This window comes from Armigeres subalbatus, chromosome 1 (genome assembly GCF_024139115.2).
Source record: "Armigeres subalbatus isolate Guangzhou_Male chromosome 1, GZ_Asu_2, whole genome shotgun sequence".
Classification (NCBI taxonomy): domain Eukaryota; kingdom Metazoa; phylum Arthropoda; class Insecta; order Diptera; family Culicidae; genus Armigeres; species Armigeres subalbatus.
The window spans coordinates 116,468,302-116,494,981 of NC_085139.1; the positions used below are offsets into that span (position 1 = coordinate 116,468,302).

Below are 26,680 nucleotides of genomic sequence, written 5' to 3' on the forward strand. Positions count from 1 at the left end.
GAATGAATTTTCCGTAGAAATGCGAATGAATTTTCCGTAGAAATGCGAATGAATTTCCCGTGGAAATTCGAATGAATTTCCCGTGGAAATTCGAATGAATTTCCCGTGGAAATTCGAATGAATTTCCCGTGGAAATTCGAATGAATTTCCCGTGGAAATTCGAGTGAATTTCCCGTGGAAATTCGAGTGAATTTCCCGTGGAAATTCGAGTGAATTTCCCGTGGAAATTCGAGTGAATTTCCCGTGGAAATTCGAGTGAATTTCCCGTGGAAATTCGAGTGAATTTCCCGTGGAAATTCGAATGAATTTCGGTTCCTTCACAAACGCCCGAATGACACACGCCCGAATGACAAACGCCCGAATTCCATTCGCTCGAATAGACCAAACGCCCGAAAAGACCAAACGCCCGAAAAGACCATTCGCCCGAATGGACCAATCGCCCGAAAAGATCATTCGCCCGAATAGACTATATGCCCGAATAAACTCTTCACCTTATTTGATGAAACGATTTTTTGTGACTAATAAAAGGAAATGGTATATTTGATTTCCTACTTATCTCATATTTTGTTGTACACGTCTCTCACATGTACCTAAATATTCGTTTCGTTTATGTGTGAAATAATAAGAAAAATAACGACGTTTTATACTTTCTTTTTCATAATATTCAAATAATGACCTGATTTCTTTATTTACGTATGCATAAAGTTCTTTAAGGTAGCTTAATACCTCGGGAATTCAGTCCGCAGATTTTTTTCCCCAGGGCACAGGGACCAAAATACGGTGGAAAACTTTCCCGAGGTGTAAAGCCCCAGTTAACATTGATTATAAATAAAATCTGTCTTGCAATCCATTCACATAGAAAAAAGTCAGTTTCAATCGCTCAAAATTGTTGAGAGAATAAGATATTAAAATATGTTTTATGTATGCTGGTCATTTATATACCGGTCCACAAACATCCTGAAATGAATCAAAATCTGAAGAAATAATTAGAGCTGTAACGAAAAATAGCGTTGCAAGAGTATTTATTTAATCAAATCGTCAAAAATAAGAGACGCTAATAGGAATTCACCCTTCTTTTCTTCATACATTGTTCTTTTTAAATAAATTGAAGACATGATTTCTTCCCCAAGTACAGTGAACGTTCACTAATTGGGGTTTTTCTAGTTGGGGCGCTTTTTAGTTGGGGGTTCGCTAATTGGGGCGAAACCCAATTAAAAAGCAGCTAAACGTCAGAATGTGATGTCAAAAACGCGTTGACGTTTTGTTTCCGTGTTTGGCGGGATCGATATTTTCTGGCGCGTAAAATTTTCATTTGTTCAATGCAAAAAGTAAACAACATTGACGCTTGTCAAAGCGCCCCAATTAGCGAACGGCATTCGCTAGTTGGGGTGAGGTCGTGCCCCAATTATTCGCAAAATTCGTTTTAAAGATAAGCAAAAACGTCGTATAATGTAACGCCGGTGACGACGTGATGAACTCTTATAACCATCAGAATGTGACGATATATATGTCCATATCGACAGATGCTATATGACAACATTGATTGCAGAACTTTTCTTGCGATCGACCATCCATGGTAATGATGGGACGATCTTTCTATTTCCTTCAACACATTATTCAGTAATGTAAGCACAAGCCAAGATTTGGATAACATTCTCAACTGCTCCACAACAATTTGCTCAAGTGTTCACAATTCACGGAACTGTAGGCGAAGGTCCACATCATCGATTCGTTCCCTTGGTATTATTGCTAAAATACGGGAACGTATGATACAACCTTTTGTTCATTGATGGAAGAAATTTATCAGTATGCGTTAGATCCAGAGTATACACTATTGGATTTTAAGATGGCTGACATTAATGCTGACGAACGTGTCTTCCCAAATTCAAGTTTCACGGATGTTTCTTTCTCCTCAACCAAAGTTTTGTTTTTAGAAAACATCAGCGATTGGGATTACAATCGGCATACGGGAAGGATTACAGACTTCAACTTGCCTATAAAAAGTTTGTTACCTTAGCACTTTTTTCATGTTAAGATATAACAAAGGCATTCAAGGAGGTTTGAAAATCTTGCCCAAAGAAACGTATTTTTTATGTAAGCAAGTTTTATGTGTATGGCGTGTACCCGTTAGGCATAATGGACGTTATTCATAAATGACCCAAAGAACAGCCCATGACATAAAGAAGGCAGAATTATGCCAAACGTCCATTATGCCTAACGTACATTATCCCTCCGGTAAGACGCGCGGCTACAAAGCAGTACCATGCTGAGGGTGGCTGGGTTCGATTCCCGGTGCCGGTCTAGGCAAGTTTAGGATTGGAAATGGTTTCGACTTCCCTGGGCATAAAAGTATCATCGTGTTAGCCTCATGATATACGAATGCAAAAATGGTAAACTGGCTTAGACACCTCGCAGTGAATAACTGTAGAAGTGCTTAATGAACACTAATCTGCGAGGCGGCTCTGTCCCAGTGTGGGGATGTAATGCCAATAAGAAGAAGAAGAAGACATTATCCCTAACGTCCGTAATGCGTAACGTCCATTAAGCCTAACGTACTTATGCCTATGGAGCCCCATACACGCTCCGACATGTTGTACAACTTTGACTCCGCCTCCAGGAAATTTGGTTCGGTCGGAGTGAAGTCGGAACGTCTGTGGGCAATTTGTACGACTGTTGGATAGTACAACTTGCCCACAGATGGTCCAACTTCACTCCAACCGAACCACATTTCCTGGAGGCGGAGTCAAAGTTGTACAACATGTAGGAGCGTGTATGAGGCCCCTAACGTAGCGAACTCATGTGAATGGTCGCCAATCAACGCACAGAAAGACCACCAGAGACCCACTTTTCTCCCCTTCACTATGGTCGGTCTATGAAAATACCCTAAACAGTATTCCTCGAACTTCCAATAACATTTTAAGGTGGCACAATGAGTGGAATACGCTTTTGAAACGAGGAAGTCCTCCGTTTTACAGCGTTCCAAAACAGTTACAACTAGAAGAAAGAAATGCGACCTCTGATACCCTACGACCACTGCAGGCTAAGAAGGCATCTAAAATAGCAGAAAAGAATGAAAAACTAGACAAACTGTTTTTTTTCACTTGTCATAAGACGAGTTTGTACAATCCCATTGAATTCCACCACTTAATTGTATCTTGCCAGATACGTATTTCGACCTCAACAGTAAGGCCGTCTTCAGTGTCTCGTGCTTGACTCGACTTTTTTTGTTAAACGTTCATATATTCCAGGTGATTGGCATATTTTTTCTTTTAATATGATTAGGAAAAATAACATGTTGTTATAGAATCTGGAGGTATACATTTTGGAGACGAGCCAGCCTCGGGCTGAAAGTCTCCTTAATAAAGACACAAAAAAAAGGTATACATAAATATATGACCTATTCGGGCGAAAGGTCCATTCGGGCGAGTGGTCTATTCGGGCGACTGGTCCATTCGGGCGAATGGTCTTTTCTGGCGTTTGGTCTTTTCGGGCGAATGGAATTCGGGCGACTGTTACATTCGGGCGTTTGTCATTTGGGCGAGTGTCATTCGGGCGTTTGTGATAGAATCTGAATTTCACGTGGAAATTCGAATAAATTTCCCGTATAAATTTAAATGAATTTTCCATGGAAATTCAAATGAATTTCCCGTGGAAATTCAAATGAATTTTCCGTGGAAATTCAAATGAATTTTCCGTGGAAATGCGAATGAATTTCCACGGGAAGTTCATTCGAATTTCCACGGGAAATTCATTCGAATTTCCACGAGAAATTCATTCGAATTTCCACGGGAAATTCATTCGAATTTCCACGGGAAATTCATTCGAATTTCCACGGAAAATTCATTCGAATTTCCACAGGAAATTCATTCGAATTTCCACAGGAAATTCATTCGAATTTCCACAGGAAATTCATTCGAATTTCCAGGGGAAAATCATTCGAATTTCCAGGGGAAATTCATTCGAATTTCCTCAGGAAATTCATTCGATTTTCCACGGGAAAATAATTCAAATTTCCACAGGAAATTCTTTCGAATTTTTACATTCGAATTTCCACGGAAATTCATTCAATTTCCACAGGAAATTCATTCAATTTCCACAGGAAATTCATTCGAATTTCCACGGAAATTCATTCGAATTTCCACGGAAATTCATTCGAATTTCCACGGAAATTCATTCCAATTTCCACGGAAATTCATTCGAATTTCCACGGAAATTCATTCGAATTTCCACGGAAATTCATTCAATTTCCACGGAAATTCATTCGAATTTCCACGGAAATTCATTCGAATTTCCACGGAATTCATTCGAATTTCCACGGAAATTCATTCAATTTCCACGGAAATTCATTCGAATTTCCACGGAAATTCATTCGAATTTCCACAGGAAATTCATTCGAATTTCCACGGAAATTCATTCGAATTTCCACGGAAATTCATTCGAATTTCACGGAAATTCATTTAATTTCCACGGAAATTCATTCAATTTCCACGGAAATTCATTCAATTTCCACGGAAATTCATTCGAATTTCCACGGGAAATTCATTCCAATTTCCACGGAAATTCATTCAATTTCCACGGGAAATTCATTCGAATTTCCACGGAAATTCATTCGAATTTCCACGGAAATTCATTCGAATTTCCACGGAAATTCATTCGAATTTCCACGGAAATTCATTCGAATTTCCACGGAAATTCATTCGAATTTCCACAGGAAATTCATTCGAATTTCCACAGGAATTCATTCGAATTCCACAGGAAATTCATTCCAATTTCCACGGAAATTCATTCGAATTTCCACGGAAATTCATTCCAATTTCCACGGAAATTCATTCGAATTTCCAGGGGAAATTCATTAAAATTTCCAAGGGAAATTCATTCCAATTTCCCTGAAAAATTCATTCCAATTTCCACAGGAAATTCATTCCAATTTCCACAGGGAATTCATTAAAATTTCCAAGGGAAATTCATTCTAATTTCCACGGAAATTCATTCCAATTCCATGGAAATTCATTCGAATTTCCACGGAAATTCATTCGAATTTCCACGGAAATTCATTCCAATTTCCACGGAAATTCATTCAATTCCACGGAAATTCATTCGAATTTCCACGGAAATTCATTCGAATTTCCACGGAAATTCATTCGAATTTCCACAGGAAATTCATTCGAATTTCACGGAAATTCATTCGAATTTCCACGGAAATTCATTCGAATTTCCACGGAAATTCATTCAATTTCCACGGAAATTCATGCAATTTCCACGGGAAATTCATACGAATTTCCACGGAAATTCATACGAATTTCCACAGGAAATTCATACGAATTTCCACAGGAAATTCGTTCGAATTTCCACGGAAATTCATTCAATTTCCACGGAAATTCATGCAATTTCCACGGGAAATTCATTTGAATTTCCACGGAAATTCATTCAATTTCCACGGAAATTCATTTGAATTTCCACGGAAATTCATTCAATTTCCACAGGAAATTCATTCAATTTCCACGGAAATTCATTCGAATTTCCACGGAAATTCATTCGAATTTCCACGGAAATTCATTCAATTTCCACGGAAATTCATTCAATTTCCACGGAAATTCATTCGAATTTCCACGGAAATTCATTCGAATTTCCACGGAAATTCATTCGAATTTCCACGGAAATTCATTCGAATTTCCACGGAAATTCATTCCAATTTCCACGGAAATTCATTCAATTTCCACGGAAATTCATTCGAATTTCCACGGAAATTCATCTGAATTTCCACGGAAATTCATTCGAATTTCACGGAAATTCATTCGAATTTCCACGGAAATTCATTCGAATTTCCACGGAAATTCATTCAATTTCACACGGAAATTCATTCGAATTTCCACAGGAAATTCATTCGAATTTCCACGGGAAATTCATTCGAATTTCCACGGAAATTCATTCGAATTTCCACGGAAATTCATTCAATTTCCAGGAAATTCATTCGAATTTCCACGGGAAATTCATTCAATTTCCACGGAAATTCATTCAATTTCCACAGGAAATTCATTCAATTTCCACGGAAATTCATTCGAATTTCCACGGAAATTCATTCGAATTTCCACGGAAATTCATTCGAATTTCCACGGAAATTCATTCAAATTTCCACAGGAAATTCATTCAATTTCCACGGGAAATTCATTCGAATTTCCACGGAAATTCATTCGAATTTCCACGGGAAATTCATTCAATTTCCACGGAAATTCATTCAATTTCCACGGAAATTCATTCAATTTCCACGGAAATTCATTCAATTTCCACGGAAATTCATTCAATTTCCACGGAAATTCATTCAATTTCCACGGAAATTCATTCAATTTCCACGGGAAATTCATTCAATTTCCACGGGAAATTCATTCGAATTTCCACGGGAAATTCATTCAAATTTCCACGGGAAATTCATTCGAATTTCCACGGGAAATTCATTCAATTTCCACGAGAAATTCATTCGAATTTCCACGGGAAATGCACTCGAATTTCCACGGGAAATGCATTCGAATTTCCGCGGAAATTCATTCAATTTCCACGGAAATTCATTCGAATTTCCACGGAAATTCATTCGAATTTCCACAGGAAATTCATTCGAATTTCCACGGAAATTCATTCGAATTTCCACGGAAATTCATTCGAATTTCCACGGAAATTCATTCGAATTTCCACGGAAAATCATTCGAATTTCCGCGCGAAATTTATTCAATTTTCACGGAAACTCATTCGAATTTCCACGTGAAATTCATCTCAATTTCACGGAAAATTCATTCTAATTTCCACGGAAATTCATTCTAATTTCCACGGAAATTCATTCAATTTCCACGGAAATTCATTCGAATTTCCACGGGAAATTCATTCAATTTCCACGGAAATTCATTCGAATTTCCACGGAAATTCATTCGAATTTCCACGGAAATTCATTCGAATTTCCACGGAAATTCATTCAATTTCCACGGAAATTCATTCGAATTTCCACGGGAAATTCACTCGAATTTCCACGGGAAATTCACTCCAATTTCACGGAAAATTCACTCCAATTTCCACAGGAAATTCACTCCAATTTCTACGGAAATTCACCTCAATTTCCACGGAAATTCACTCCAATTTCCACGGAAATTCACTCAATTTCCACGGAAATTCACTCAATTTCCACGGAAATTCATTCGAATTTCCACGGGAAATTCATTCAATTTCCACGGAAATTCATTCGAATTTCCACGGGAAATTCATTCGAATTTCCACAGGAAATTCATTCGAATTTCACGGAAATTCATTCGAATTTCTGCAGGAAATTCATTCGAATTTCCACGGAAATTCATTCGAATTTCCACGGAAATTCATCTGAATTTCACGGAAATTCATTCCAATTTCCACAGGATATTCATTCGAGTTTCCACGGAAAAATCATTCGAATTTCCACGGAAAATTCGTTCAAATTTCCACGGGAAATTCATTTGAATTTCCACGAGAAAATTCATTCAAATTTCCACTAGAAATTCATTCAAAGTTCCACCGGAAATTTATTCGAATTTGCACGGGAAATTCATACGAATTTCAACGTGAAAATCATTCGAATTTCAACGGGAAATTTATTAGAATTTCCACGCGAAATTCATTCGAATTTCGGGGAAATTCATTCAAATTTCCACGGGATTCCATTTCAATTCCATGGAAATTTCGTTCGAAATTCCACGGTAAATTCATTCGAAATTCCACGGTAAATTCATTCAAATGTCCACGGGAAATTCATTCAAATTTCCACGGAAATTCATTCAATTTCCACGGAAATTCATTCGAATTTCCACGGAAATTCATTCGAATTTCCACGGAAATTCATTCAATTTCCACGGGAAATTCATTCGAATTTCCACGGAAATTCATTCGAATTTCCACGGAAATTCATTCAATTTCCACGGAAATTCATTCGAATTTCCACGGAAATTCATTCGAATTTCCACGGAAATTCATTCGAATTTCCACGGAAATTCATTCGAATTTCCACGGAAATTCATTCAATTTCCACGGAAATTCATTTGAATTTCCACGGGAAATTCATTTGGATTTCCACGGAAATTTATTCGAATTTCCACGGAAATTCATTCGAATTTCCACAGGAAATTCATTCGAATTTCCACGGAAATTCATTCGAATTTCCACGGAAATTCATTCGAATTTCCACGGGAAATTCATTCAATTTCCACGGAAATTCATTCGAATTTCCACGGGAAATTCATTCGAATTTCCACGGGAAATTCATTCAAATTTCCACGGGAAATTCATTCGAATTTCCACGGGAAATTCGTTCTAATTTCCACGGGAAATTCGTTCTAATTTCCACGGGAAATTCGTTCTAATTTCCACGGGAAATTCGTTCTAATTTCCACGGGAAATTCGTTCTAATTTCCACGGGAAATTCGTTCTAATTTCCACGGGAAATTCGTTCTAATTTCCACGGGAAATTCGTTCTAATTTCCACGGAAATTCGTTCGAATTTCACGGAAATTCATTGAATTTCCACGGGAAATTCATTCGAATTTCCACGGGAAATTCATTCGAATTTCCACGAGAAATTCATTCGAATTTCCACGGGAAATTCATCCGAATTTTCACGGGAAATTCATTCGAATTTTCACGGGAAATTCATTCGAATTTTCACGGGAAATTCATTCGAATTTCCACGGGAAATTCATTCGAACGTTTCGACACGGGAATTGTGTCTTTTTTCCACTTTAATGCTTCATGTCTCCCAATGATTGTGTTGTTTGGCAGTAAATGGTCATCCAGATAACATGAAAAACTTCCTTGGAACTATTAAATAACCTGTCAAACATTCCCTTTAGCAGCCCTCACTCGCTGCTGCAGACCGCGTAACCACCAAAACCCACACGCCGAACCACATGATAAAGAAAGCAGTGTAAATCAACCAAACTAACCGAAATCCCACAACCGGGCGGAAACTTTCGAAACCACCATTCACCACTCCTACCAAATCTGCTGCTGACTGCAGACTGCAGCCGCCGCCGAAACAACGCCAATAAGCCGCAGCAAACTGTCTGTCGGTGCTTGTGCTGTGCATCGCAAAACCGAGTTATCTCACCAAGCCATTCGTCTTCTTGTTTTCTTCCCTCTTCTCCGCAACGCAACAACAAACAACTTCCGGATCAACAACTCCACAATGGTGCACCCCCGTTGCCGCTAAACCGCCTTGTCATCCACATTTCCGACGGACGAACAGGGAATTGTGCTACGAAGCATGGACTAATCTCCGATTATCGCCGATGTTCGGATGCATTTGTCCGAACAACCACATGAAGCGCAGATGTGATAAAATATTTAGCGTTGTTAACCATAATCCCTGCGTTGGTAAGTGTACTCTACCTATTCCTTCTTAATTTGCCATTATCTGTTCCATTTGGTCAGCTTTGTTTAGGTACACAACCTACCTCCTACCTGCGATACTTTAGGAGTCGGTGGGAGATTTACAATTTGCCACCCCCAAACGCGGAAGGTCATTATTTAAATCATTACCAAACCACGGCGAGCCCCACTGGGGGAAATCCGAAACATTGGCTTCCGCTTCCGTTTGGTGTGCTTGAGTAGTCAGCGCGGCGGAAACGGGGCATTCTTTCAGGGACTGTTTACATTTCGCTCTTTATCACCGCTCATTCACTCGTTGGTTTTTTCCCTTTTCTACTCTATATGTGTGTGACCATTCTTCTTTTGCTAAACTTTGGCAGTTCCTAAATTTTCTAGCTTTCGTGATTTCCTTCCTGATTTTTTGGTTTACGTCCAGCCTGCTTCCGTGTGTGGGTTTTCAAATTCATTCTTTATTTTTATTTACGGTCTTCCTCTTTCGTTCCGTTTGGGGGGTTTCAGCAGGGATTTATTTGTCTGCTTTCCTCAAAGTTCACACGCAAAAAGCAGCCCTAAACGGGTCTGAACCGACAGCGTTTCTTTTCTGGGAAAACACGCACAAAACAACGGGGGAGGTGTTCTTGTGGATAATTTTTCAACCCAACACCATGTCCATCATTAATTGCAAAACTCGCAAACCATCTTCGCACATTCACAACACGTTTCCGGGGGGAGTTGCATGGAAAAGTCCGGCGGAAAGGAACAATGCATGGGACGTGAAAAACAATGAATTACCCTGGGTTGTGTACGCGTCCATACGGAACGAAAACTTTGACCATAAAGATGTTTAGTTTATTAAGCTCGGTCGGATCTAAAGCTGCTCGGGTGGAGGTTGTTGACACACAATTTCTGCTGGCTTTGTGGTTCTGCTGCTGTGAGATATGTTTGGCAGAAAGAGATTTAAGGAAGTTGTTGCAAAGTTTTGCAACATGGTTTTTGAGATTCTTTGTAGTACCTTTAATTTGCAAGAAGGCGTGGTAATTCGCTTAAAAATTTTCAATAAATAATTGTATGTGCGTAAGTTTAATTGGGTGAGTTCTATTAGAGGCCTGAATAAGAGAAACGCGGATAGAAAATATGACTCTACCAACACTGCATGCAATCTTCTTCATCAAAGAATAACACATGAAAAGGAAGGAATGGTTTATGTAGATAAAATCGCACAATCCGCTATTTTATGTGTCCACATCACATAACAATAGAATCCAATAAACAATGGAATTTCCTTTCATAATCTATAAATGACTTACATATATTATTGCAAACTAATGTAAAAACCTTGAATTTTGTTTATTTAAAAATGGCATAAAATCGGATTTGGCCGTTTTCAGTATTTGAGCCAACATTTTGGCTGCTTGACAGGTCTGCTGCTCGATTGGCTGCTGTTTTTTGACGGTTCGATTGGCGGCACATACCTATCCGCGTTTCTCTTATTCAGGCCTCTAAGCTCTATACGTGATGAAATTGAGAAAATATTGCATACTATGCCATTTAAAACACGATTTCATACCGAAAAAGCTGATGATTACGTTTTATATTTTAACCACTTTGAGCTGAGGGAAAGATGAAGGAAAAACGAAAACAAGCGGGAAAGGGTCCTTTGGTAGAAACTCATTCGGCTGAAAATCATTTCGCCGAGCACTACATGTTCGAAAAAACCAATAGGCCAAAACCGAACTGGTCAAAATTCATTTGGCCGATCAAGCCATTTGGCCGAATAGGCCATTTAACCGAATCTGAGAGAAGTGAGAAATGGGTAACGCCTCACTTCTCACTCATCATTTCTCACTTCTCATTTCCCACTTCTCATTTCTCACTTCTCATTTCCCGCTATTCATATCGCACTTGCTTCTTACTTTTCGCAGTAAGATGTGGAAAGTGAGAATTTATGTATGATAAGTAAGATATCTTACTTCTAACTCATTTTTCCCCCTTTCTCTTGAAAAAAGCGAGAATTTGCGAAGCGATAAGATAACCGTCTTATTTGTCAATTCGCACTACTCACTTTTTACAGTGAAAAGTGAGAAGTAGAAAATGAGACGTCTCACTTCTCACTTCTTCCTTTTTGTTTCTCACTTTTCGCAGTGAGAAATTAAGAGTAAGAAGTAAGGCGTCTCACTTCGCACTTCTCACCCATCATTTCTCACTTTTCACTTGACACTGCAGTGAGAAGTGCGTAATGAATAGTAATAAGTGGAAATCATGAGATCATGAATGAGAGGTGAAAAGTGAAATGAAAAAAGTGAATTCGCATTTCTAACTTTTTATTTTTCACAGTGGCTCTTTCTACCGAAAGACATTTTAGGTTATAGGGCGATTTTGGCCAAATGACCTATTCGGGAAAACGACTTTTTGGCCGAATGACCAAATGACATTTGCGGCCATATGATCCTTTCGGCCGAATGACCCTTTCCAAATAATTTATTTTTTCAAAAGACCTTTTCGGCTAAATGACGTATTCGGCCAAATGACTTTTGTCCTAATGGCCTTCAGCCTGTTGTTAGCTAGGTGTGCATTTATGCCCGTTCTCGGCATAACATACTCCCGTCCCGTCACGTTCGGCATAACATACTCTGTTATTAAAATACCAAACGCGTAGTAAATTATGATATGTTTGGTAATAAAATACCTGAGAATATAATGCCTAAAGAATTTTGCAAATATTTTTTGGAATTTCACCTCTTACGCACCCCAACTTCATAAATTAATCTGTAATCGAGCTCATCGCGATGGAAGAGAAAAGAAGGAAGAAGAAAAAAGGAAGAAGGTAAGAAGGAAGGCAGAAGGAGAATGGAAGAAAGAACAAGGAAGAAAGAAGAAAGAAGAAGGAAGCAGGCAGAAGGTAGAAGGAAGAGAAAGAAGAGGGAAGAAGAAAGAAGGAAGAAGAAAAAAGGAAGAAGAAAGAAGGAAGAAGGAAGAAAGAAGATGGGGAAGAAGGAAGAGGATTAAGTAAGAAGGAAGAAGTGAAAAGGATGAAGGAAGAAGGAAGATGGAAGCATGAGAAGGAAAAAGGAAACAGGAAGAAGGGAAAAGGAAGAAGAAAGAAGGAAAATGGAAAATGCAGAAAGAAAATGCAAGAAGGAAGAAGAAACAAGGAAGAAAAGAAGGAAGAAGGCAGAAGGAAGAAGAAAGAAGGAAGAAGGAAGAAGGAAGAAGGAAGAAAGAAGAAGGAGGAAGGATGAAGGATGAAGTAAGAAGGAAGAAGGAAGAAGGAAGAAGGAAGAAGGAAGAAGAAAGAAGGAAGAAGGAAGAAGGAAGAAGGAAGAAGGAAGATGGAAGAAGGAAGAAGGAAGAAGTAAAATGCAAAAAAATGCAAGAAGGAAGAAAAAGGAAAAAGGGAGAAGGAAGAAAGAAGAAGGAAGAAAAAAGAAGGAAGGAGGAAGAAGGTAGAAGGGAGAAGGAAGAAGGAAAAAGGGAGAAGGAAGAAAGAAAAAGAAAGAATGAGAATGCAAGACAAAAATGCAAGGAGGAACAAGGAAGAAGGAAGAAGGAGGCAAAAGGAAGAAAGAAGGAAGAAGGAAAAATGAAGAAGGAAAAAGGAAAAAGAAAGAAGGAAAAAAGAGGATGCAAGAAAAAAACGCAGGAAGGAAGAAAGAAGAAGAAAGAAGACAGAAGAAAAAAGGAAGAAGGAAAAAGGAGGAAAGAAAAAGCAAGAAGGAAGATAGAAGCATCAGAAGGAAAAAGAAAGAAGGCAGAAAGAAGAAAAGTGCAGAAAAGAAAATTAAAAAAATGAAGAAGAAAGAAAGAAGAAGACAAAAGGAAGTCGGAAGAAGGAAAAAGGAAGAAATAAGATGGAAAACGGAAAAAGGAAGAAATAAGATGGAAAAAGGAAAACGGGAGAATAAAGAAAGAAAAAGGAAGAAGAAAGAAGAAGAAAGGAGAAAAAGGAAGAATGGAAAAAGAGGATACAAGAAAAAAATGCAAGAAGGAAGAAGGAAAAAGGAAGAAGGAAGAAGAAAGCAGAAAGTAGTAAAAAGGAAGAAGGGAAAAGGAAGAAGGAGAAAGGAAGAAGGAAAAAGGAAGAAGGAAAAAGGAAGAAGGAAGCAAGAAGAAGAAAGAAGGAAGAAAAAAGCAACCAGGAAGAAGAGGGAAGAAGGAAGAAGGATAAAAGAAGAAGGAAGAAGGAAGAAGGAAAAAGTAAGAGGAAAGAAGGAAGAAGGAACAAGGAAAAAGGAAGAAGGAAAAAGGAAGAAGGGAGAAGGAAGAAAGATGAAGGAAGGAGGAAGAAAAAAGAAAGAAGAAAAAGGAAGGGACAAGGGAAATAGAAGATGAAAGAAGGAGGAGGGAAAGGGAACAATGAAAAAGGAAAACCAGATCGAAGAAGGAAAAAGGACAAAGAAAGAAAGAAGGAATGAAGGACAAATTATAAGGAAATAGGAAGAAGGAATAAGAAAGGAGGAAGAAGGAAAAAAGAAGAAGGAAGCTGGAATAAAGAAGTAGAAAGAAGGAAGAAGTGAGGAGGAACAGGGAAAAGGGAAAAAGGAAAGAGAAAGAAATGAGAAATAATAGAGAAAGAAGTAGGAAGAAAAAAGAAGAAAAAAGTAAGATGGACGAAGAAACGAAGAAGGAATAAAGGAATAAGGAAGAATGATGAAAGGATAAGGAAAAAGGAAGAAGAAATCAGGAAGATGGATGATGGAAAACGGAAGAAGTAAAATGGAACAAAGAAGCAAGAAGAAGGACGAAGGAATGAAGAAGAAGATCGAAGTAAAAAGAAAGAAAGAAGAAGGAAAGCAGAAGGAGAAAGGAAGAAGGAAGAAAAAACAATAAACAATAAACAATAAACAATAAACAATAAACAATAAACAATAAACAATAAACAATAAACAATAAACAATAAACAATAAACAATAAACAATAAACAATAAACAATAAACAATAAACAATAAACAATAAACAATAAACAATAAACAATAAACAATAAACAATAAACAATAAATAATAAATAATATAAACAATAATAAAACAATAAACAATAAAACAATAAACAATAAACAATAAACAATAAACAATAAATAATAAAACAAATAAATAAAATAACAATAAACAATAAACAATAAACAATAAAATAATAAATAATAAAATAATAAACAATAAAATAATAAACAATAAAAATAAATAATAAATAATAAACAATAAAATAATAAACAATAAATAATAAAATAATAAATAATAAACAATAAATAATAAACAATAAACAATAAACAATAAAATAATAAAACAATAAATAATAAACAATAAACAATAAACAATAATAACAATAAACAATAAATAATAAACAATAAACAATAAACAATAAACAATAAAACAATAAACAATAAACAATAAACAATAAATAATAAACAATAAACAATAAAACAATAAACAACAAACAATAAACAATAAACAATAAACAATAAAACAATAAACAATAAACAATAAACAATAAAACAATAAAATAAACAATAAAATAATAAATAATAAACAATAAAATAATAAACAATAAACAATAAACAATAAACAATAAACAATAAACAATAAAACAATAAACAATAACAATAATAAATAATAAACAATAAATAATAAACAATAAATAGTAAGCAATAAACAATAAACAGTAAACAATAAATAATAAACAATAAACAATAAATAATAAACAATAAATAATAAAATAATAATAAAAACAATAAATAATAAACAATAAAACAATAAACAATAAACAATAAATAATAAACAATAAAATAATAAATAATAAACAATAAACAATAAATAATAAACAATAAACAATAAACAATAAACAATAAACAATAAACAATAAACAATAAACAATAAACAATAAACAATAAACAATAAACAATAAACAATAAACAATAAACAATACAATAAACAATAAACAATAAACAATAAACAATAAACAATAAACAATAAACAATAAACAATAAACAATAAACAATAAACAATAAACAATAAACAATAAACAATAAACAATAAACAATAAACAATAAACAAAAAACAATAAACAATAAACAATAAACAATAAACAATAAACAATAAAAACCAAACAATAAACAATAAACAATCAACAATAAACAATAAACAATAAACAATAAACAATAAACAATAAACAATAAACAATAAACAATAAACAATAAACAATAAACAATAAACAATAAACAATAAACAATAAACAATAAACAATAAACAATAAACAATAAACAATAGACAATAAACAATAAACAATAAACAATAAACAATAAACAATAAACAATAAACAATAAACAATAGACAATAAACAATAAACAATAAAATATCTCGGAGACGAGCCAGCCTCGGGCTGCAAGTCTCCTAAATAAAGACAAAAAAATAATAAAAAATATCTCCCTAGCTCCCCTGCCTAACATATTCGGGGATTCTTAAGTTATCGGTCCTAGTCATCACCAGGGACGGAAATCTTCGTTTTATTATCAGTTGCATCGATGCTCAGTAGGCAGCTTCGTCATTGATTCGTGTTTGTTTTGATCAGACGCTCGGCAATGCAGGCACGAACATCTCGCAGCATGCTGTCAAACTTCCATACCAAATTTACCGCTCGATTCTCAATAGCCGATTGATAATCGAGCGTAAAAAATGAATATCTGCCGGGGCTGAAATGAATATTCTGAATTGCGGTTGATTTACACCGATAAATGATGATTATTTTACTTTATATACTAAACAGATGCGTATATTTTAGGAATCTGACTTCAAAATGTTGAATCCATGCACCGCAGTATGAAATGATATTCATATTTTGAGATTTCAAATTGAATATCAATGTGCCAAGCTGAAGATTCATTTTGACACCGCACAAAACAACGCTGACACCGAGAGTCGACGCTTGCTGCTGTTTGTGCACATGCCGTCCTATTAATTCGCACATTCAAATTCGGGAAGGACTAGCAACTTGATTGTGTGTTGGATGTCAGCTGTTTGAGTGTAGTTGAAATGACTTTTTCTGTCCCTGGTCATCACTATCCAGTACGCATTCGCCCATGGACTATTTTGTTCTGAGTATTTCCTCTCCAATCTTCAACAGGTTTCGATCACCGCTTACTTAATCTTTCTTTTACTTTGTGAAAAGTCTTGATTTTTTTACGTTTTCAACTTTGTTTTTTCGCTCATCCTTAGAAACTATTTAATACAATAATAAAGTCAAAATAAAAAAAATACATTACAAACAAATTTACACTTACTATTCCACCTTCCCTAGCAACACAATTCAGACCAATTTGGTTGCAGCAACTCTTCTATGACCTAATTTGGTCATATTGGAATCATAGTAACTCCCCTATGTCAAGTGTGTTGCTCGAGTTGCATTTTCATCGGCGGTTAACTTATTTCTAATCAATTAGTTCCAGTCTTACGTAATCTCCGTCGAATCTCTGTATATTTTGATGTGGATTGTTTCAGCTGCTAATCTGCTCCCGATGTTGTTGATTCTCTTTAGTATTCTCGTGTGAGGGAAATCAAACTGAACAAAATCAAAAGTGAGTTTTTATTTCTCCGAGAAAAACCTATTCAAGTTTGAAAGATTTCCTCTCCAACTCCATTCGTCTGATGACAACCCCAAATTGGAATGCACTGGAGAAGAAGCTCGCGTCACAAATGTAACTCCAATTGTTGCGCATGCTGACCATACACCAGAAAGTCGCTATGCTCCATACTTTTGGTTCATCCAAGTATTGACAGCACCCTGCAATATCTTTCCAATATCTAGACCCATCTTAAAAAATCAAAAGCTTAGTCACAAACAATGGAGTCAATAGTATTTCATTGATGTTATGACAGAAAATGGAGGAAGCTTACGTCCGACTGAAAAGAGGTGCATGTGGATCTGCCTATTTATAAATATTGCAAAAATGAAGTACGTATAGAAGGCAAAGCTTGGGTTGTTTGATAGCGAAATCGTCATGGTCAATGATGTAGACTTGATCTCTCTGGTGAAATTCGGTGACGCTATTTGGTAGTCGATATTCGTATGATGATGAGCATTCAATAAATTCCAAAAATAAGGGCGTAAGTCTCAAGAGAGAGTGTTCTTCGTCGATTGCTTGTTTTCAAGCAAACATAGCAAGCAAAGGAGTTGTTTGCTCTTTACTACGAAGGCATGATGAGAGACAGTTGATTTAAGATTGCTAATGTCGTTCCTGTTCGCGTGACTATCGTGGTGATAAAACTAATCATGCACTACAACATGATATATAATATATGGCCTATTGAATCTTATTGAAGCATAATTAAGCAAAATGCTTTAAGGTGATTTTACAATTGATCCCGTGGTGAATTTCTAATTCACCACATGATCTTCCACGTTCAAATCTAACGTAATAATATTTGTACAGATCTTAAATTAAAGTCGATTTTTCTGCATAAGTTAATACATGATCTGCTATTGTTTAAGCCCATTTGCGCTTTATGATTTGTTACACTTGTACTCTTGAAATATGTTGCCAAAAAACACGTGATTTGCAAGATGGCCGATTTGTGGCTTTGTTGTATAATCACCTCAAACGGCTACAGCGCCACTAGCATTGTAGTACGTAGGTATGCTTCTACTTGAGAGACCATAAAAACATTTTTTCTGGTAGATAACGACTTCGAATAATTTCGTAACGTGCCTCTAATTCAAAAGAGGAAATTATCAACGTTGAAAACCATCTCTTTCGGTTAGGGCGCCTATGCTTTCAAGACCTTGAGTTTACAAAACACTATGCACGTGTGCGTGTCTTTTGCTTCTTGAAATTGGAGTAAAAGAACACATCACCCATCTATCATTTATTGATTTCGCAGAAAGTTGAACACTTCAACGCATAAATCATTGCTATCACGTAGGCTCGGCGAAACATGAGCTCGAAATGGGTTAACGTAAGTCCTAACTGATCCATAATAGCCAGATGTTTAAAATAAATTCAATTCTTGTTAGCAAAACGTTCCGACACTTCCACCATAAAGCAGCAGCAGCAGCCGAAGAGCTTCCGTACGTTAGCCTTTCCTGTCATTTTTCATTTCTCCTTTGTGTGAAGCGAACACACCCCCAAGCCGTTGTAAAGCTTCCGACCGCATTTTCACAGATTTTCCTTCCCTTATTTTGGTTTCGTCACCGTCATTTGCAATCCTTCCTTCCATCCGAGCGTCATGCATATTGTTGGGAGGGAGCACGTTTGACACCGTACCCGAGAACCGAATAAACCAAAATAGCCACATTTCAACATATTCTCGGTTTTGAATTAAAACGGTGATTCACAAACCATGCAAGTTCCTTTTCACTGGCTTTTCGCCGTAGCATATCAGTGTCCGCTTCTCATTCATAGGGGTCCCAAGCAGCAGGTTTTTCATAAGGGCATTATTTTTTACAAAACATAAACGATGACTCTACACTTAGTGAGAACGTCGCTGGAATACGAGTTAAATAATAAATCTCATTCATTCTTTTCACTGTCATATGTATGTGGAGATGGAAAGACGCGTTCGTATGCTTGGACATGAATGATCATATGTTTATGTGTGAGAGAGTGTGGGTGGGAGGGTTTATGAAAACATTTATGCTGCTGGATGTTTGCAAATATGATTTGGAAGGAAAACATTTTCGTTCGCGAAATAACTCTGTTTTGTTGGACTTTTATTTGTTGATTCCTGCATGTTTAGTGCCTATATATACACTGTGTATGTGATGTTGGTTTTGTGTATAAAGAGAAATTTTAATTTGGGAAACAGTTCGATCGAGTAATTATTATATTTGATTCTAGCACAGAAGCACGGATATTCGATTGCAACGGGGACAGCGAAATTATACGATCTGCGATTTGTTCTAATATAGATTATCATTAGGCTATCAAATAGCACCTCATTGTTATTTTAAAACTTCTAAGGGTGTACGTAAATCTTGATATGTTGAATAATTAATTTATTTTTAAAATTTGTTGTTCTTTTGAAAGTCTCGGTTCAGTATGAAACAAATCCAAAAGATCCTGCTGTTCTTATTACGGATGATGAATAGGGAAGCAACTCTTTACTAGTTTCCTTTCATGGTTTGAAACTCGAGAATATCACAAAGTTGGAATGCGAAAGAAATTCATTCAATTGTAACTGCCATCTCGACGGACGCTGGGCAACGAAACTCAAAATGTTACATCTTTCTGTTGTAATCAGTCATATTCCTGTCGTCAGGTTTTCCCAAACGGCCCTTCCAAGCTGGGGTTTATTTCCTTTTCCTTTATTCTTTACGTTATGTGAATTATTTAATATCAGCCAATCTTTTTACTCCGCTCCTACCGGCTGTTCCATGTCGGCCTTGCAAGTTAAAGCTATATTTTTCAAAACGTCGGTCGTTTGTTAGACTTTCAATCTGAAATAAAAGTGTCAAGCATGGGATTGTCACACGGGAATGGCACAAAAGGGCAAGAGTGACGGTCGCACAAATGGCAGCGATATAAAAAGGCGGAACATGTACTGGAGAATGAGTCATCGTCTTTTAATTCTAGTCGTGTATGCAGTGTTTAATGATTCTCACTTTCATGATTTCCGCACATTGCTGATCTTAAATGTTTTACTCAAGTAGCTGTGAATAATTTGGCGAGGATTGAAAATTCGAATCAATTTTAGATTCAGAAATATATTTTGAATGGTGGGAATGGGGCCGATTTACTTTTTCTGTATAGGCACTTAGTATAAGACAAAGGTAGAAGCTCCCCCAGATAACCTTCAGTTGCGATTTTTAGTTCTTGTTGGAAAGTAATGGATGTTCAGTTACTGGGCAAATGGTGCTAACATCATTGGAATGTCCAAGGAAGTACCGGTAACGTATGGCTATTTATTCCAGACGGGGAACTGTTTACGCTTTAAACGCGACTACATTGGCTTTGGTCATCGATAGGGTATGATACCGTTTCCGTGTCGCCTCCTTGCCCGCCGTCGACAGGTCCTAGAAATAAAACCGTCCTAAGCCCCAGATTACTGGTCTATAACCAACAGTTGTCAATGAGATGGGCACGCAAGGCCTTTTTAGTTCTCGAGGTAACGGGAAGGTTTTCGAACTTGCTAAAAATCGAAAGCTTGAAGGTTGACACTCGGTCGTTAAGGCCGACGGAAAACACTCTCACGATTTGTCGACGAATGCCCAAAATGGATCAACGGATAGCGGAACTCACCGGATTGCCGATGGATCACGGAACGCGTGTATTATATTTGCCCAAGGCCAAACGGTTTTTGTTTGGAGTGCAGGCTCTCCAGCCAGCCAAATTTTGATTGAATTGAAATTTGGTATGAGCTATCTACTTTTACTACCGAAAACCAAGAGAGCACATTATAGCATTCTTTGCTTCCCGGTACCTCGTTTCGGCGATCGTCCACATTTCCATCCCTAGGAGCACCTATATTCCACATAAAGTACTGCAACTTATATGTGATCAGATTGGGTCACAATCAAGTTATAGTAACCATTTTTATCTGACTTGTGCTGCTCGGGATACGTTCCGCATGCCATATTTCCAGCATTCGAGCTATCACAAAAGCATGCTGCTATCAAGCAAAGTTGCACTCACCATAGCAAACAGAAGTTTTCTGAACCGACCCTCTTCACTTTGGTAGTTAGCAAGTTTTTTTGAAATCGCATTCAAAATCATTCTCACACAGATAAACAATTATTTGTACAGCTTTACAGTTTAAATAAACCTTTCCGTTGATTGGTTTCCGGAAGTATGCTGCGCTAGCATATGTTCCCTAAGGAATCAGTATTCCCTAGGAAATCTAATTGGACCATGCTTCTAGAGGGATCTCCAGTAATCTTGTGAGCAAAGGCATAGAATTGCCAATCCGGAGATGGTGAGTTCGATTCTCGGTCCGTTCTATGATAAGAGCCCCCTGTCACAAGACGATTTTGGTACTATAATATTTAATTCCACAATCGCGAGTCAAGTACGAGACACTAAAGACTGCCTTACAGTTAAGGTCAAAATACGTGACTACAAATATTACAACGTGGTGGAATTAAATGTAATAGCAGTTAACTAGTCTTATGACAGATGAAGACATTCCAATAAAAGAGCTTGAAATTAGAGTGCAAATTTCGAATCTCGGATCCTCTTCCACGGCGAATGGAGTGAGGGCCGTTTTGCTAAAAGCCATTCGACCGAAAGCCATTTGGTCGTAGGCTGCCGAAGGTTGAAGAGCCGAATATACAATTTGGCCGAACAATTCATCTATTCAGTTATTTGGCCAAAAATGCCCGAAAACGCCATTTGGCAGAGAAGATCATTTGGGCGAATATGAAATTTGGCCAAATAGGTCATCTGGCCGAACAGGTCATTAGGCCGAAAATGTCGTTTACCCAATCAGGTCATATCGTTCACCCAATCAGGCCTATTCGCGAAATGGTCGGGTTAGACAGGCAAAAATCTCCATTGACCAAAAAGTTTATGAGACCAAAATGTTAATTTTCCCAAAAATTCCCGTTTGGCCGAAATGGTCGTTTGATCGAAAGGACCATTTGGCTGGAAATTTCGTTAGGTAAAATGGGTCATATGCTTAGCTTAGCTTAAACTAACTATACATAGCAATGGTTGCTACGATCCATGTGAATAAAAGTTGGGATTTACCACCTATTTTCGAAAATATAGATATAGATCAATAACGGCGCCGGCCAAGTCCTTACACTCAGTTGAGAAAGAAGGGAATGTTCGTGTGTAGCTATTGCTGCTACAAAGACCGAGGATACCTCTGTATCCCCACAAGTTGTGGTACTGATACCACGGAAAAGAAGTGTTGTTCATGGGGTTGGGTTGAAAAGCTGAAGCATGTATCAAGCATTCACCATGGAAAGTGGGCTACTCCTCGCCACATTTAAAAAAAGGAACTAGCCTGGAATTGAACCCACGACATCCTGCTTGTAAGGCAGAAGCGGTAGTCACTAAACGACTGAGGTCGACTTGAACGCGTCCAATCATGCACTAATTTATTTACTTACTGACTGCACAAAGCACAAACTCGGATTTCGCAACTATTCCACGTCTCAATACAAACACTATTCCGCGTCAAGAACACATCCAACAGCGAACTCACCTACCACACAGGGTACAAGCCAGGATTTGGGACATCCTAATATGAATACTTGAATGTCTGTGAATGGCTTAGAAACCTCGCAGGTAATAACTGTGGAAGTGCTTAATGAACAATAAGCTGCGAGGCGGCTCTGTCCCAGCGTGGGGATGTAATGCCAATAAGAAGAAGAAATATGAATACTAGAACTCGAGAACTGATTTATTTACTTTCTGACCGCACACAGCTCAAACCAAGGTTTCGCGACTATTTCGCGTCCTTATACAAACACGTCCAAGCGCGAATTCAGCCATTAGGTAAAATGGGATTGCGCCGAATTTGTGAATTTGTTATATGCCGAAAATGCCGTCCTACGTCTCACTCTTCTTCTTTATACTTCTCAATGTGAAAAGTGGAAGTGAGAAATGCAAAGTAAGAAAAAATAATCAAAGAAATGAGAACGATGAGAGTGAACTCAGACCCCTCTCTCCTCACTTCTCACTAATTATTTCTCTTTTCTCATTTCTTATTTGCTCTACTGTAAGAATTAAGAAATAAGGAGTGAGAATTAAGACACATTAGTTCTCACTTCTGGCTCCTCATTTCTTACTTATCATCAGGGTTTCGACTTTTCGTTTCAATGAGACCAAAGCAAGCGTTTTTTAGGCCAAGGGAAAATCTTGTTTCGTTGTTTATGTTGAGGATCATCTTTCACCCATCAATCTTTTCTCTAGAATTAGCATTGGAAGATGAACGAAAATCTTGCCTATTAGATGAAAATCCTTTTTCGTTTCATTACTTTTACCTCTCACTCACTTTTCGCGAGAATTATCACAGAACAATTACAAAATTGTATGGCCGCGCCGGGATTCGAACCCAGAATAGTAACAATAATAGCTGTGAGGATGCGCTTTCTCTAGCCACACCACCACGCTATCTGTATGAAAGCGTTAAGTTATTTGTTCCACATAAGCTACTACCATTTGCATTGATGATGCCACGAAAAGACTCGAATATGAAAATAAAAGAGCAAACCAACGTTTAGCGGCAATCGAAGTGAGCGAAAAATTATTATCACTCTCCAGGCTATTTTTCTTTCCCGAAAAGCGATTTCTCCCTGAAAACTTCCGTGAGGGAAAATCATGTGCTCCTGAGATTGAGTGAGCATTACGAACCCTGCTTATCATTGTAAAAAATTAGAAGTGAGATATCTACGATAAGAGCGAGAAGTGAAACGTCTCTTTTCTCACTCCTCACTTCTCATTCATCATTTTTCACTTTTCATTTCTCACTTACATTTTTCACAGTGAGAAGTGAGAAATGAGAGGAGGACGGTGTCTCTGTGGGAAAATAATATCTTTCTATATACAAAAATGAGTTAACATTTTCTTTGAGGCAGTATGACTCACGAACGGATGGACCGATTTGCAAAATTTTCTCACTAACCGATTCGTCTTGGGATTAGCTGTGTTTATATTTATTGATGGAACGATAGAAATTCTTGATGTGATTGTTCGTAAACCCTGAAATTTCGTGAAGTTGGTGCGTTGTGAAGAATTCCAAAACAATCATGTCAAAATCGATCTAGAGTGTGGCGCTGGGTTTGACCTTGGGTTTGACATCGATAAATTTTTCAACCCGGGTCACTGCTGTAATCTGAAAAAAAAAGACGTATAAGCCATTTAGAAAAAATGGTGTTATCGTGTTTTAGAGTAGAGTGGGGCAAGAGTGCGCGTGAGGTAAGAGTAGGTTTTCGATTTTTTGAAATAACAAAAGATAAACTAGCAGCACTGTATCAGTTTGGTAGGTATTCTGATCAACTATTGTCATGTGGTCATGTGTAATTATAAATGATTTGAATAACAAGGGAAAAATGAAGTTAGAAATAGTTTTGATCATTTTGCTAAAAATAATTGTGTTTTCGCGTATTTAGTATACCATTACAGGTATGTATGTCATTTCAATAACCTATTGTATAGAGTACTTTATGGTGCATAACACCTTTCTGGTTGGCTTTCAAAGAGGTCAAGGCCATTAACTGAACACATTTGGGGGCTGTGGGCAGTGCTGAATTTTCTCAATGTCATGTCACTCTGTCAAAAAAAAAAACCCCAGAGCCACAAGAGCGCGCGCACTGAAAATACACTGAGTGTTTTCACTGGCTGTGGCGTGCATTTTTTTTACAGTTTGACATGACATTTAGAAAATTTGACATAACAAAAAATATTACCAAAATCCCTCCATTAAAACAAAGAAAAAAAAGGGACAGAAATCGAAATCACAAGTTCTCCTTTAAAGGATATGTCCTTTCGTCACGATATTCAGGATATTGTCTTTTAGCTTTGGTGTTAGAAAGGACTTGACGAACAAAGTGCTGAAGCGAAATTGTACTAGGTATTGTTTTACAAGGTCATAGATCGAAAACACAATTTAATGTAAATGATTATTTCATTTGAACAAAATAATCATCCATCCATTACGCAACGTATAGGGGGGGGGGGTATGACGATCTATACATTTTTTTCGAGGATTCATACAAAAAGTGAAAGATAGGGGGTGCGGTGCAGAAATGGCCAATTCTTGCGTTACGTAAATAGTGGATCTTTACAGAAGGTTCCTCCGTTTACACCACGCGAACCCTGGTATGTTTTTACCTCTGTAGTTTTTTTTATGGGGCCTTCCTTAGCCGTGCGGTAAGACGTGCGGCTACAAAGCAAGACCATGCTGAGGGTGGCTGGGTTCGATTCCCAGTGCCGCTCTAGGCAATTTTCGGATTGGAAATTGTCTCGACTTCCCTGGGCATAAAAGTATCATCGTGTTAGCCTCATGATTTACGAATGCAAAAATGGTAACATGGCTTAGAAACCTCGCAGTTAATAACTGTGGAAGTGCTTAATGAACACTAAGCTGCGAGGAGGCTCTGTCCCAGTGTGGGGATGTAATGCCAATAAGAAGAAGAAGAAGTTTTTTTATATAAAAAAACAATGTTTTTTTGTATGAAAGCTTACATTTTAAGGACCCCTCTCCCTTTCAGATCTAGGTAAATTTTAAACATTCTATAATATACTTTCTTTAAACATCAATTAAATGTAATTATTTCTTATTTATGTTAATATATGTACTTAAAACACATGATTGGAAAATTGCGTATTCTTACCCCATCCGATGCGCACTTTTACCCCATCACCAGTGGGGTAAGAGTGCTGTTTTCATGTGTCTTGCAATAAGAGTTCCACTGAAAGGAATTTCAATCATTTTCATATTTTTATCCGCTGGTTATCATTTAGGAAAAGAATACGATTCGTCTATATCGTTTTGATATGAAGATGCTTGCTACATAAGAACCACATGCTCGATAGTGTTTTGGAGATACTATCAGTGGGCTTCGTGGCCGTGCGTTTAGCGGACATCAATCGTCTAAGCGCATGTACTACGAAGTGTGGGTTCGATGCCCGCCCCGGTAAGGAGGAGACTTTTCGTGATACGGAAAATTCTTCACTGGTCCACTGGGAATTATGTGTCCTGTCCACTGTCTCTTATGTGCTCAGTCTGCACGACCTCGAAAACGGTTTTTCTGTTTTTGCCTTTCTCGTATACTGCCTATGATTGCATATTAGTCCCATATAAAAAAAAACCCAGATTAATCCACCTAGCGGTGATAATGCCTTTCTCGTGCGGTAAAAAAAAACAGTATTTTGGGCGATATTTTGGGCATTAGTTCTGAGCCCATCGTCCGGCCAATTTTCAATAGGAAATAATGAGACAAGATTCCAATGGAAATAATGAGGAAGTTATCCAAGACCATTGTCCGATCCGGCCAATTTTCAATAGGAAACAATTGAGCAGAATACTGCGTCGAATGCAACCTTTTGCAAGGAAATCGGTTGAGGGTTAGTGCATTAAAAGTGAGCGAGACTTTTTTACGCCAATTTTTATGAGGAAAAGTATTTTGGCCATAACTTCCAAGCCCATTGTCAGGCTTGGCCAATTTTCAATAGGAAACAATAGAGCAGAATACTGCGTCGAATGCGAAGAAATTGGTCAAGGGGAAGTACAAAAAAAGTGAACTAGACTTTTTGCTCTTTTGGTGCACACACACACATACACACACACACGCACACACACAGAGACATCAGCTCAATTCGTCGAGCTGAGTTGATTGGTATATAACACTATGGGTCTCCGAGCCTTCTATAAA

General features: G+C 37.3%; 1 protein-coding gene across 1 annotated transcript in view; it reads left to right on the top strand.

Moving 5' to 3' along the window:
- Positions 1-26,680, top strand: part of LOC134204983 (uncharacterized) — a 712,198-nt gene that overhangs the window by 533,638 nt on the left and 151,880 nt on the right. Inside the window, exon 6 of the mRNA XM_062679833.1 lies at positions 9,254-9,381. Coding sequence (XP_062535817.1) covers positions 9,254-9,381 — 128 coding nt within the window. The remainder of the gene's footprint in view (positions 1-9,253; positions 9,382-26,680) is intronic.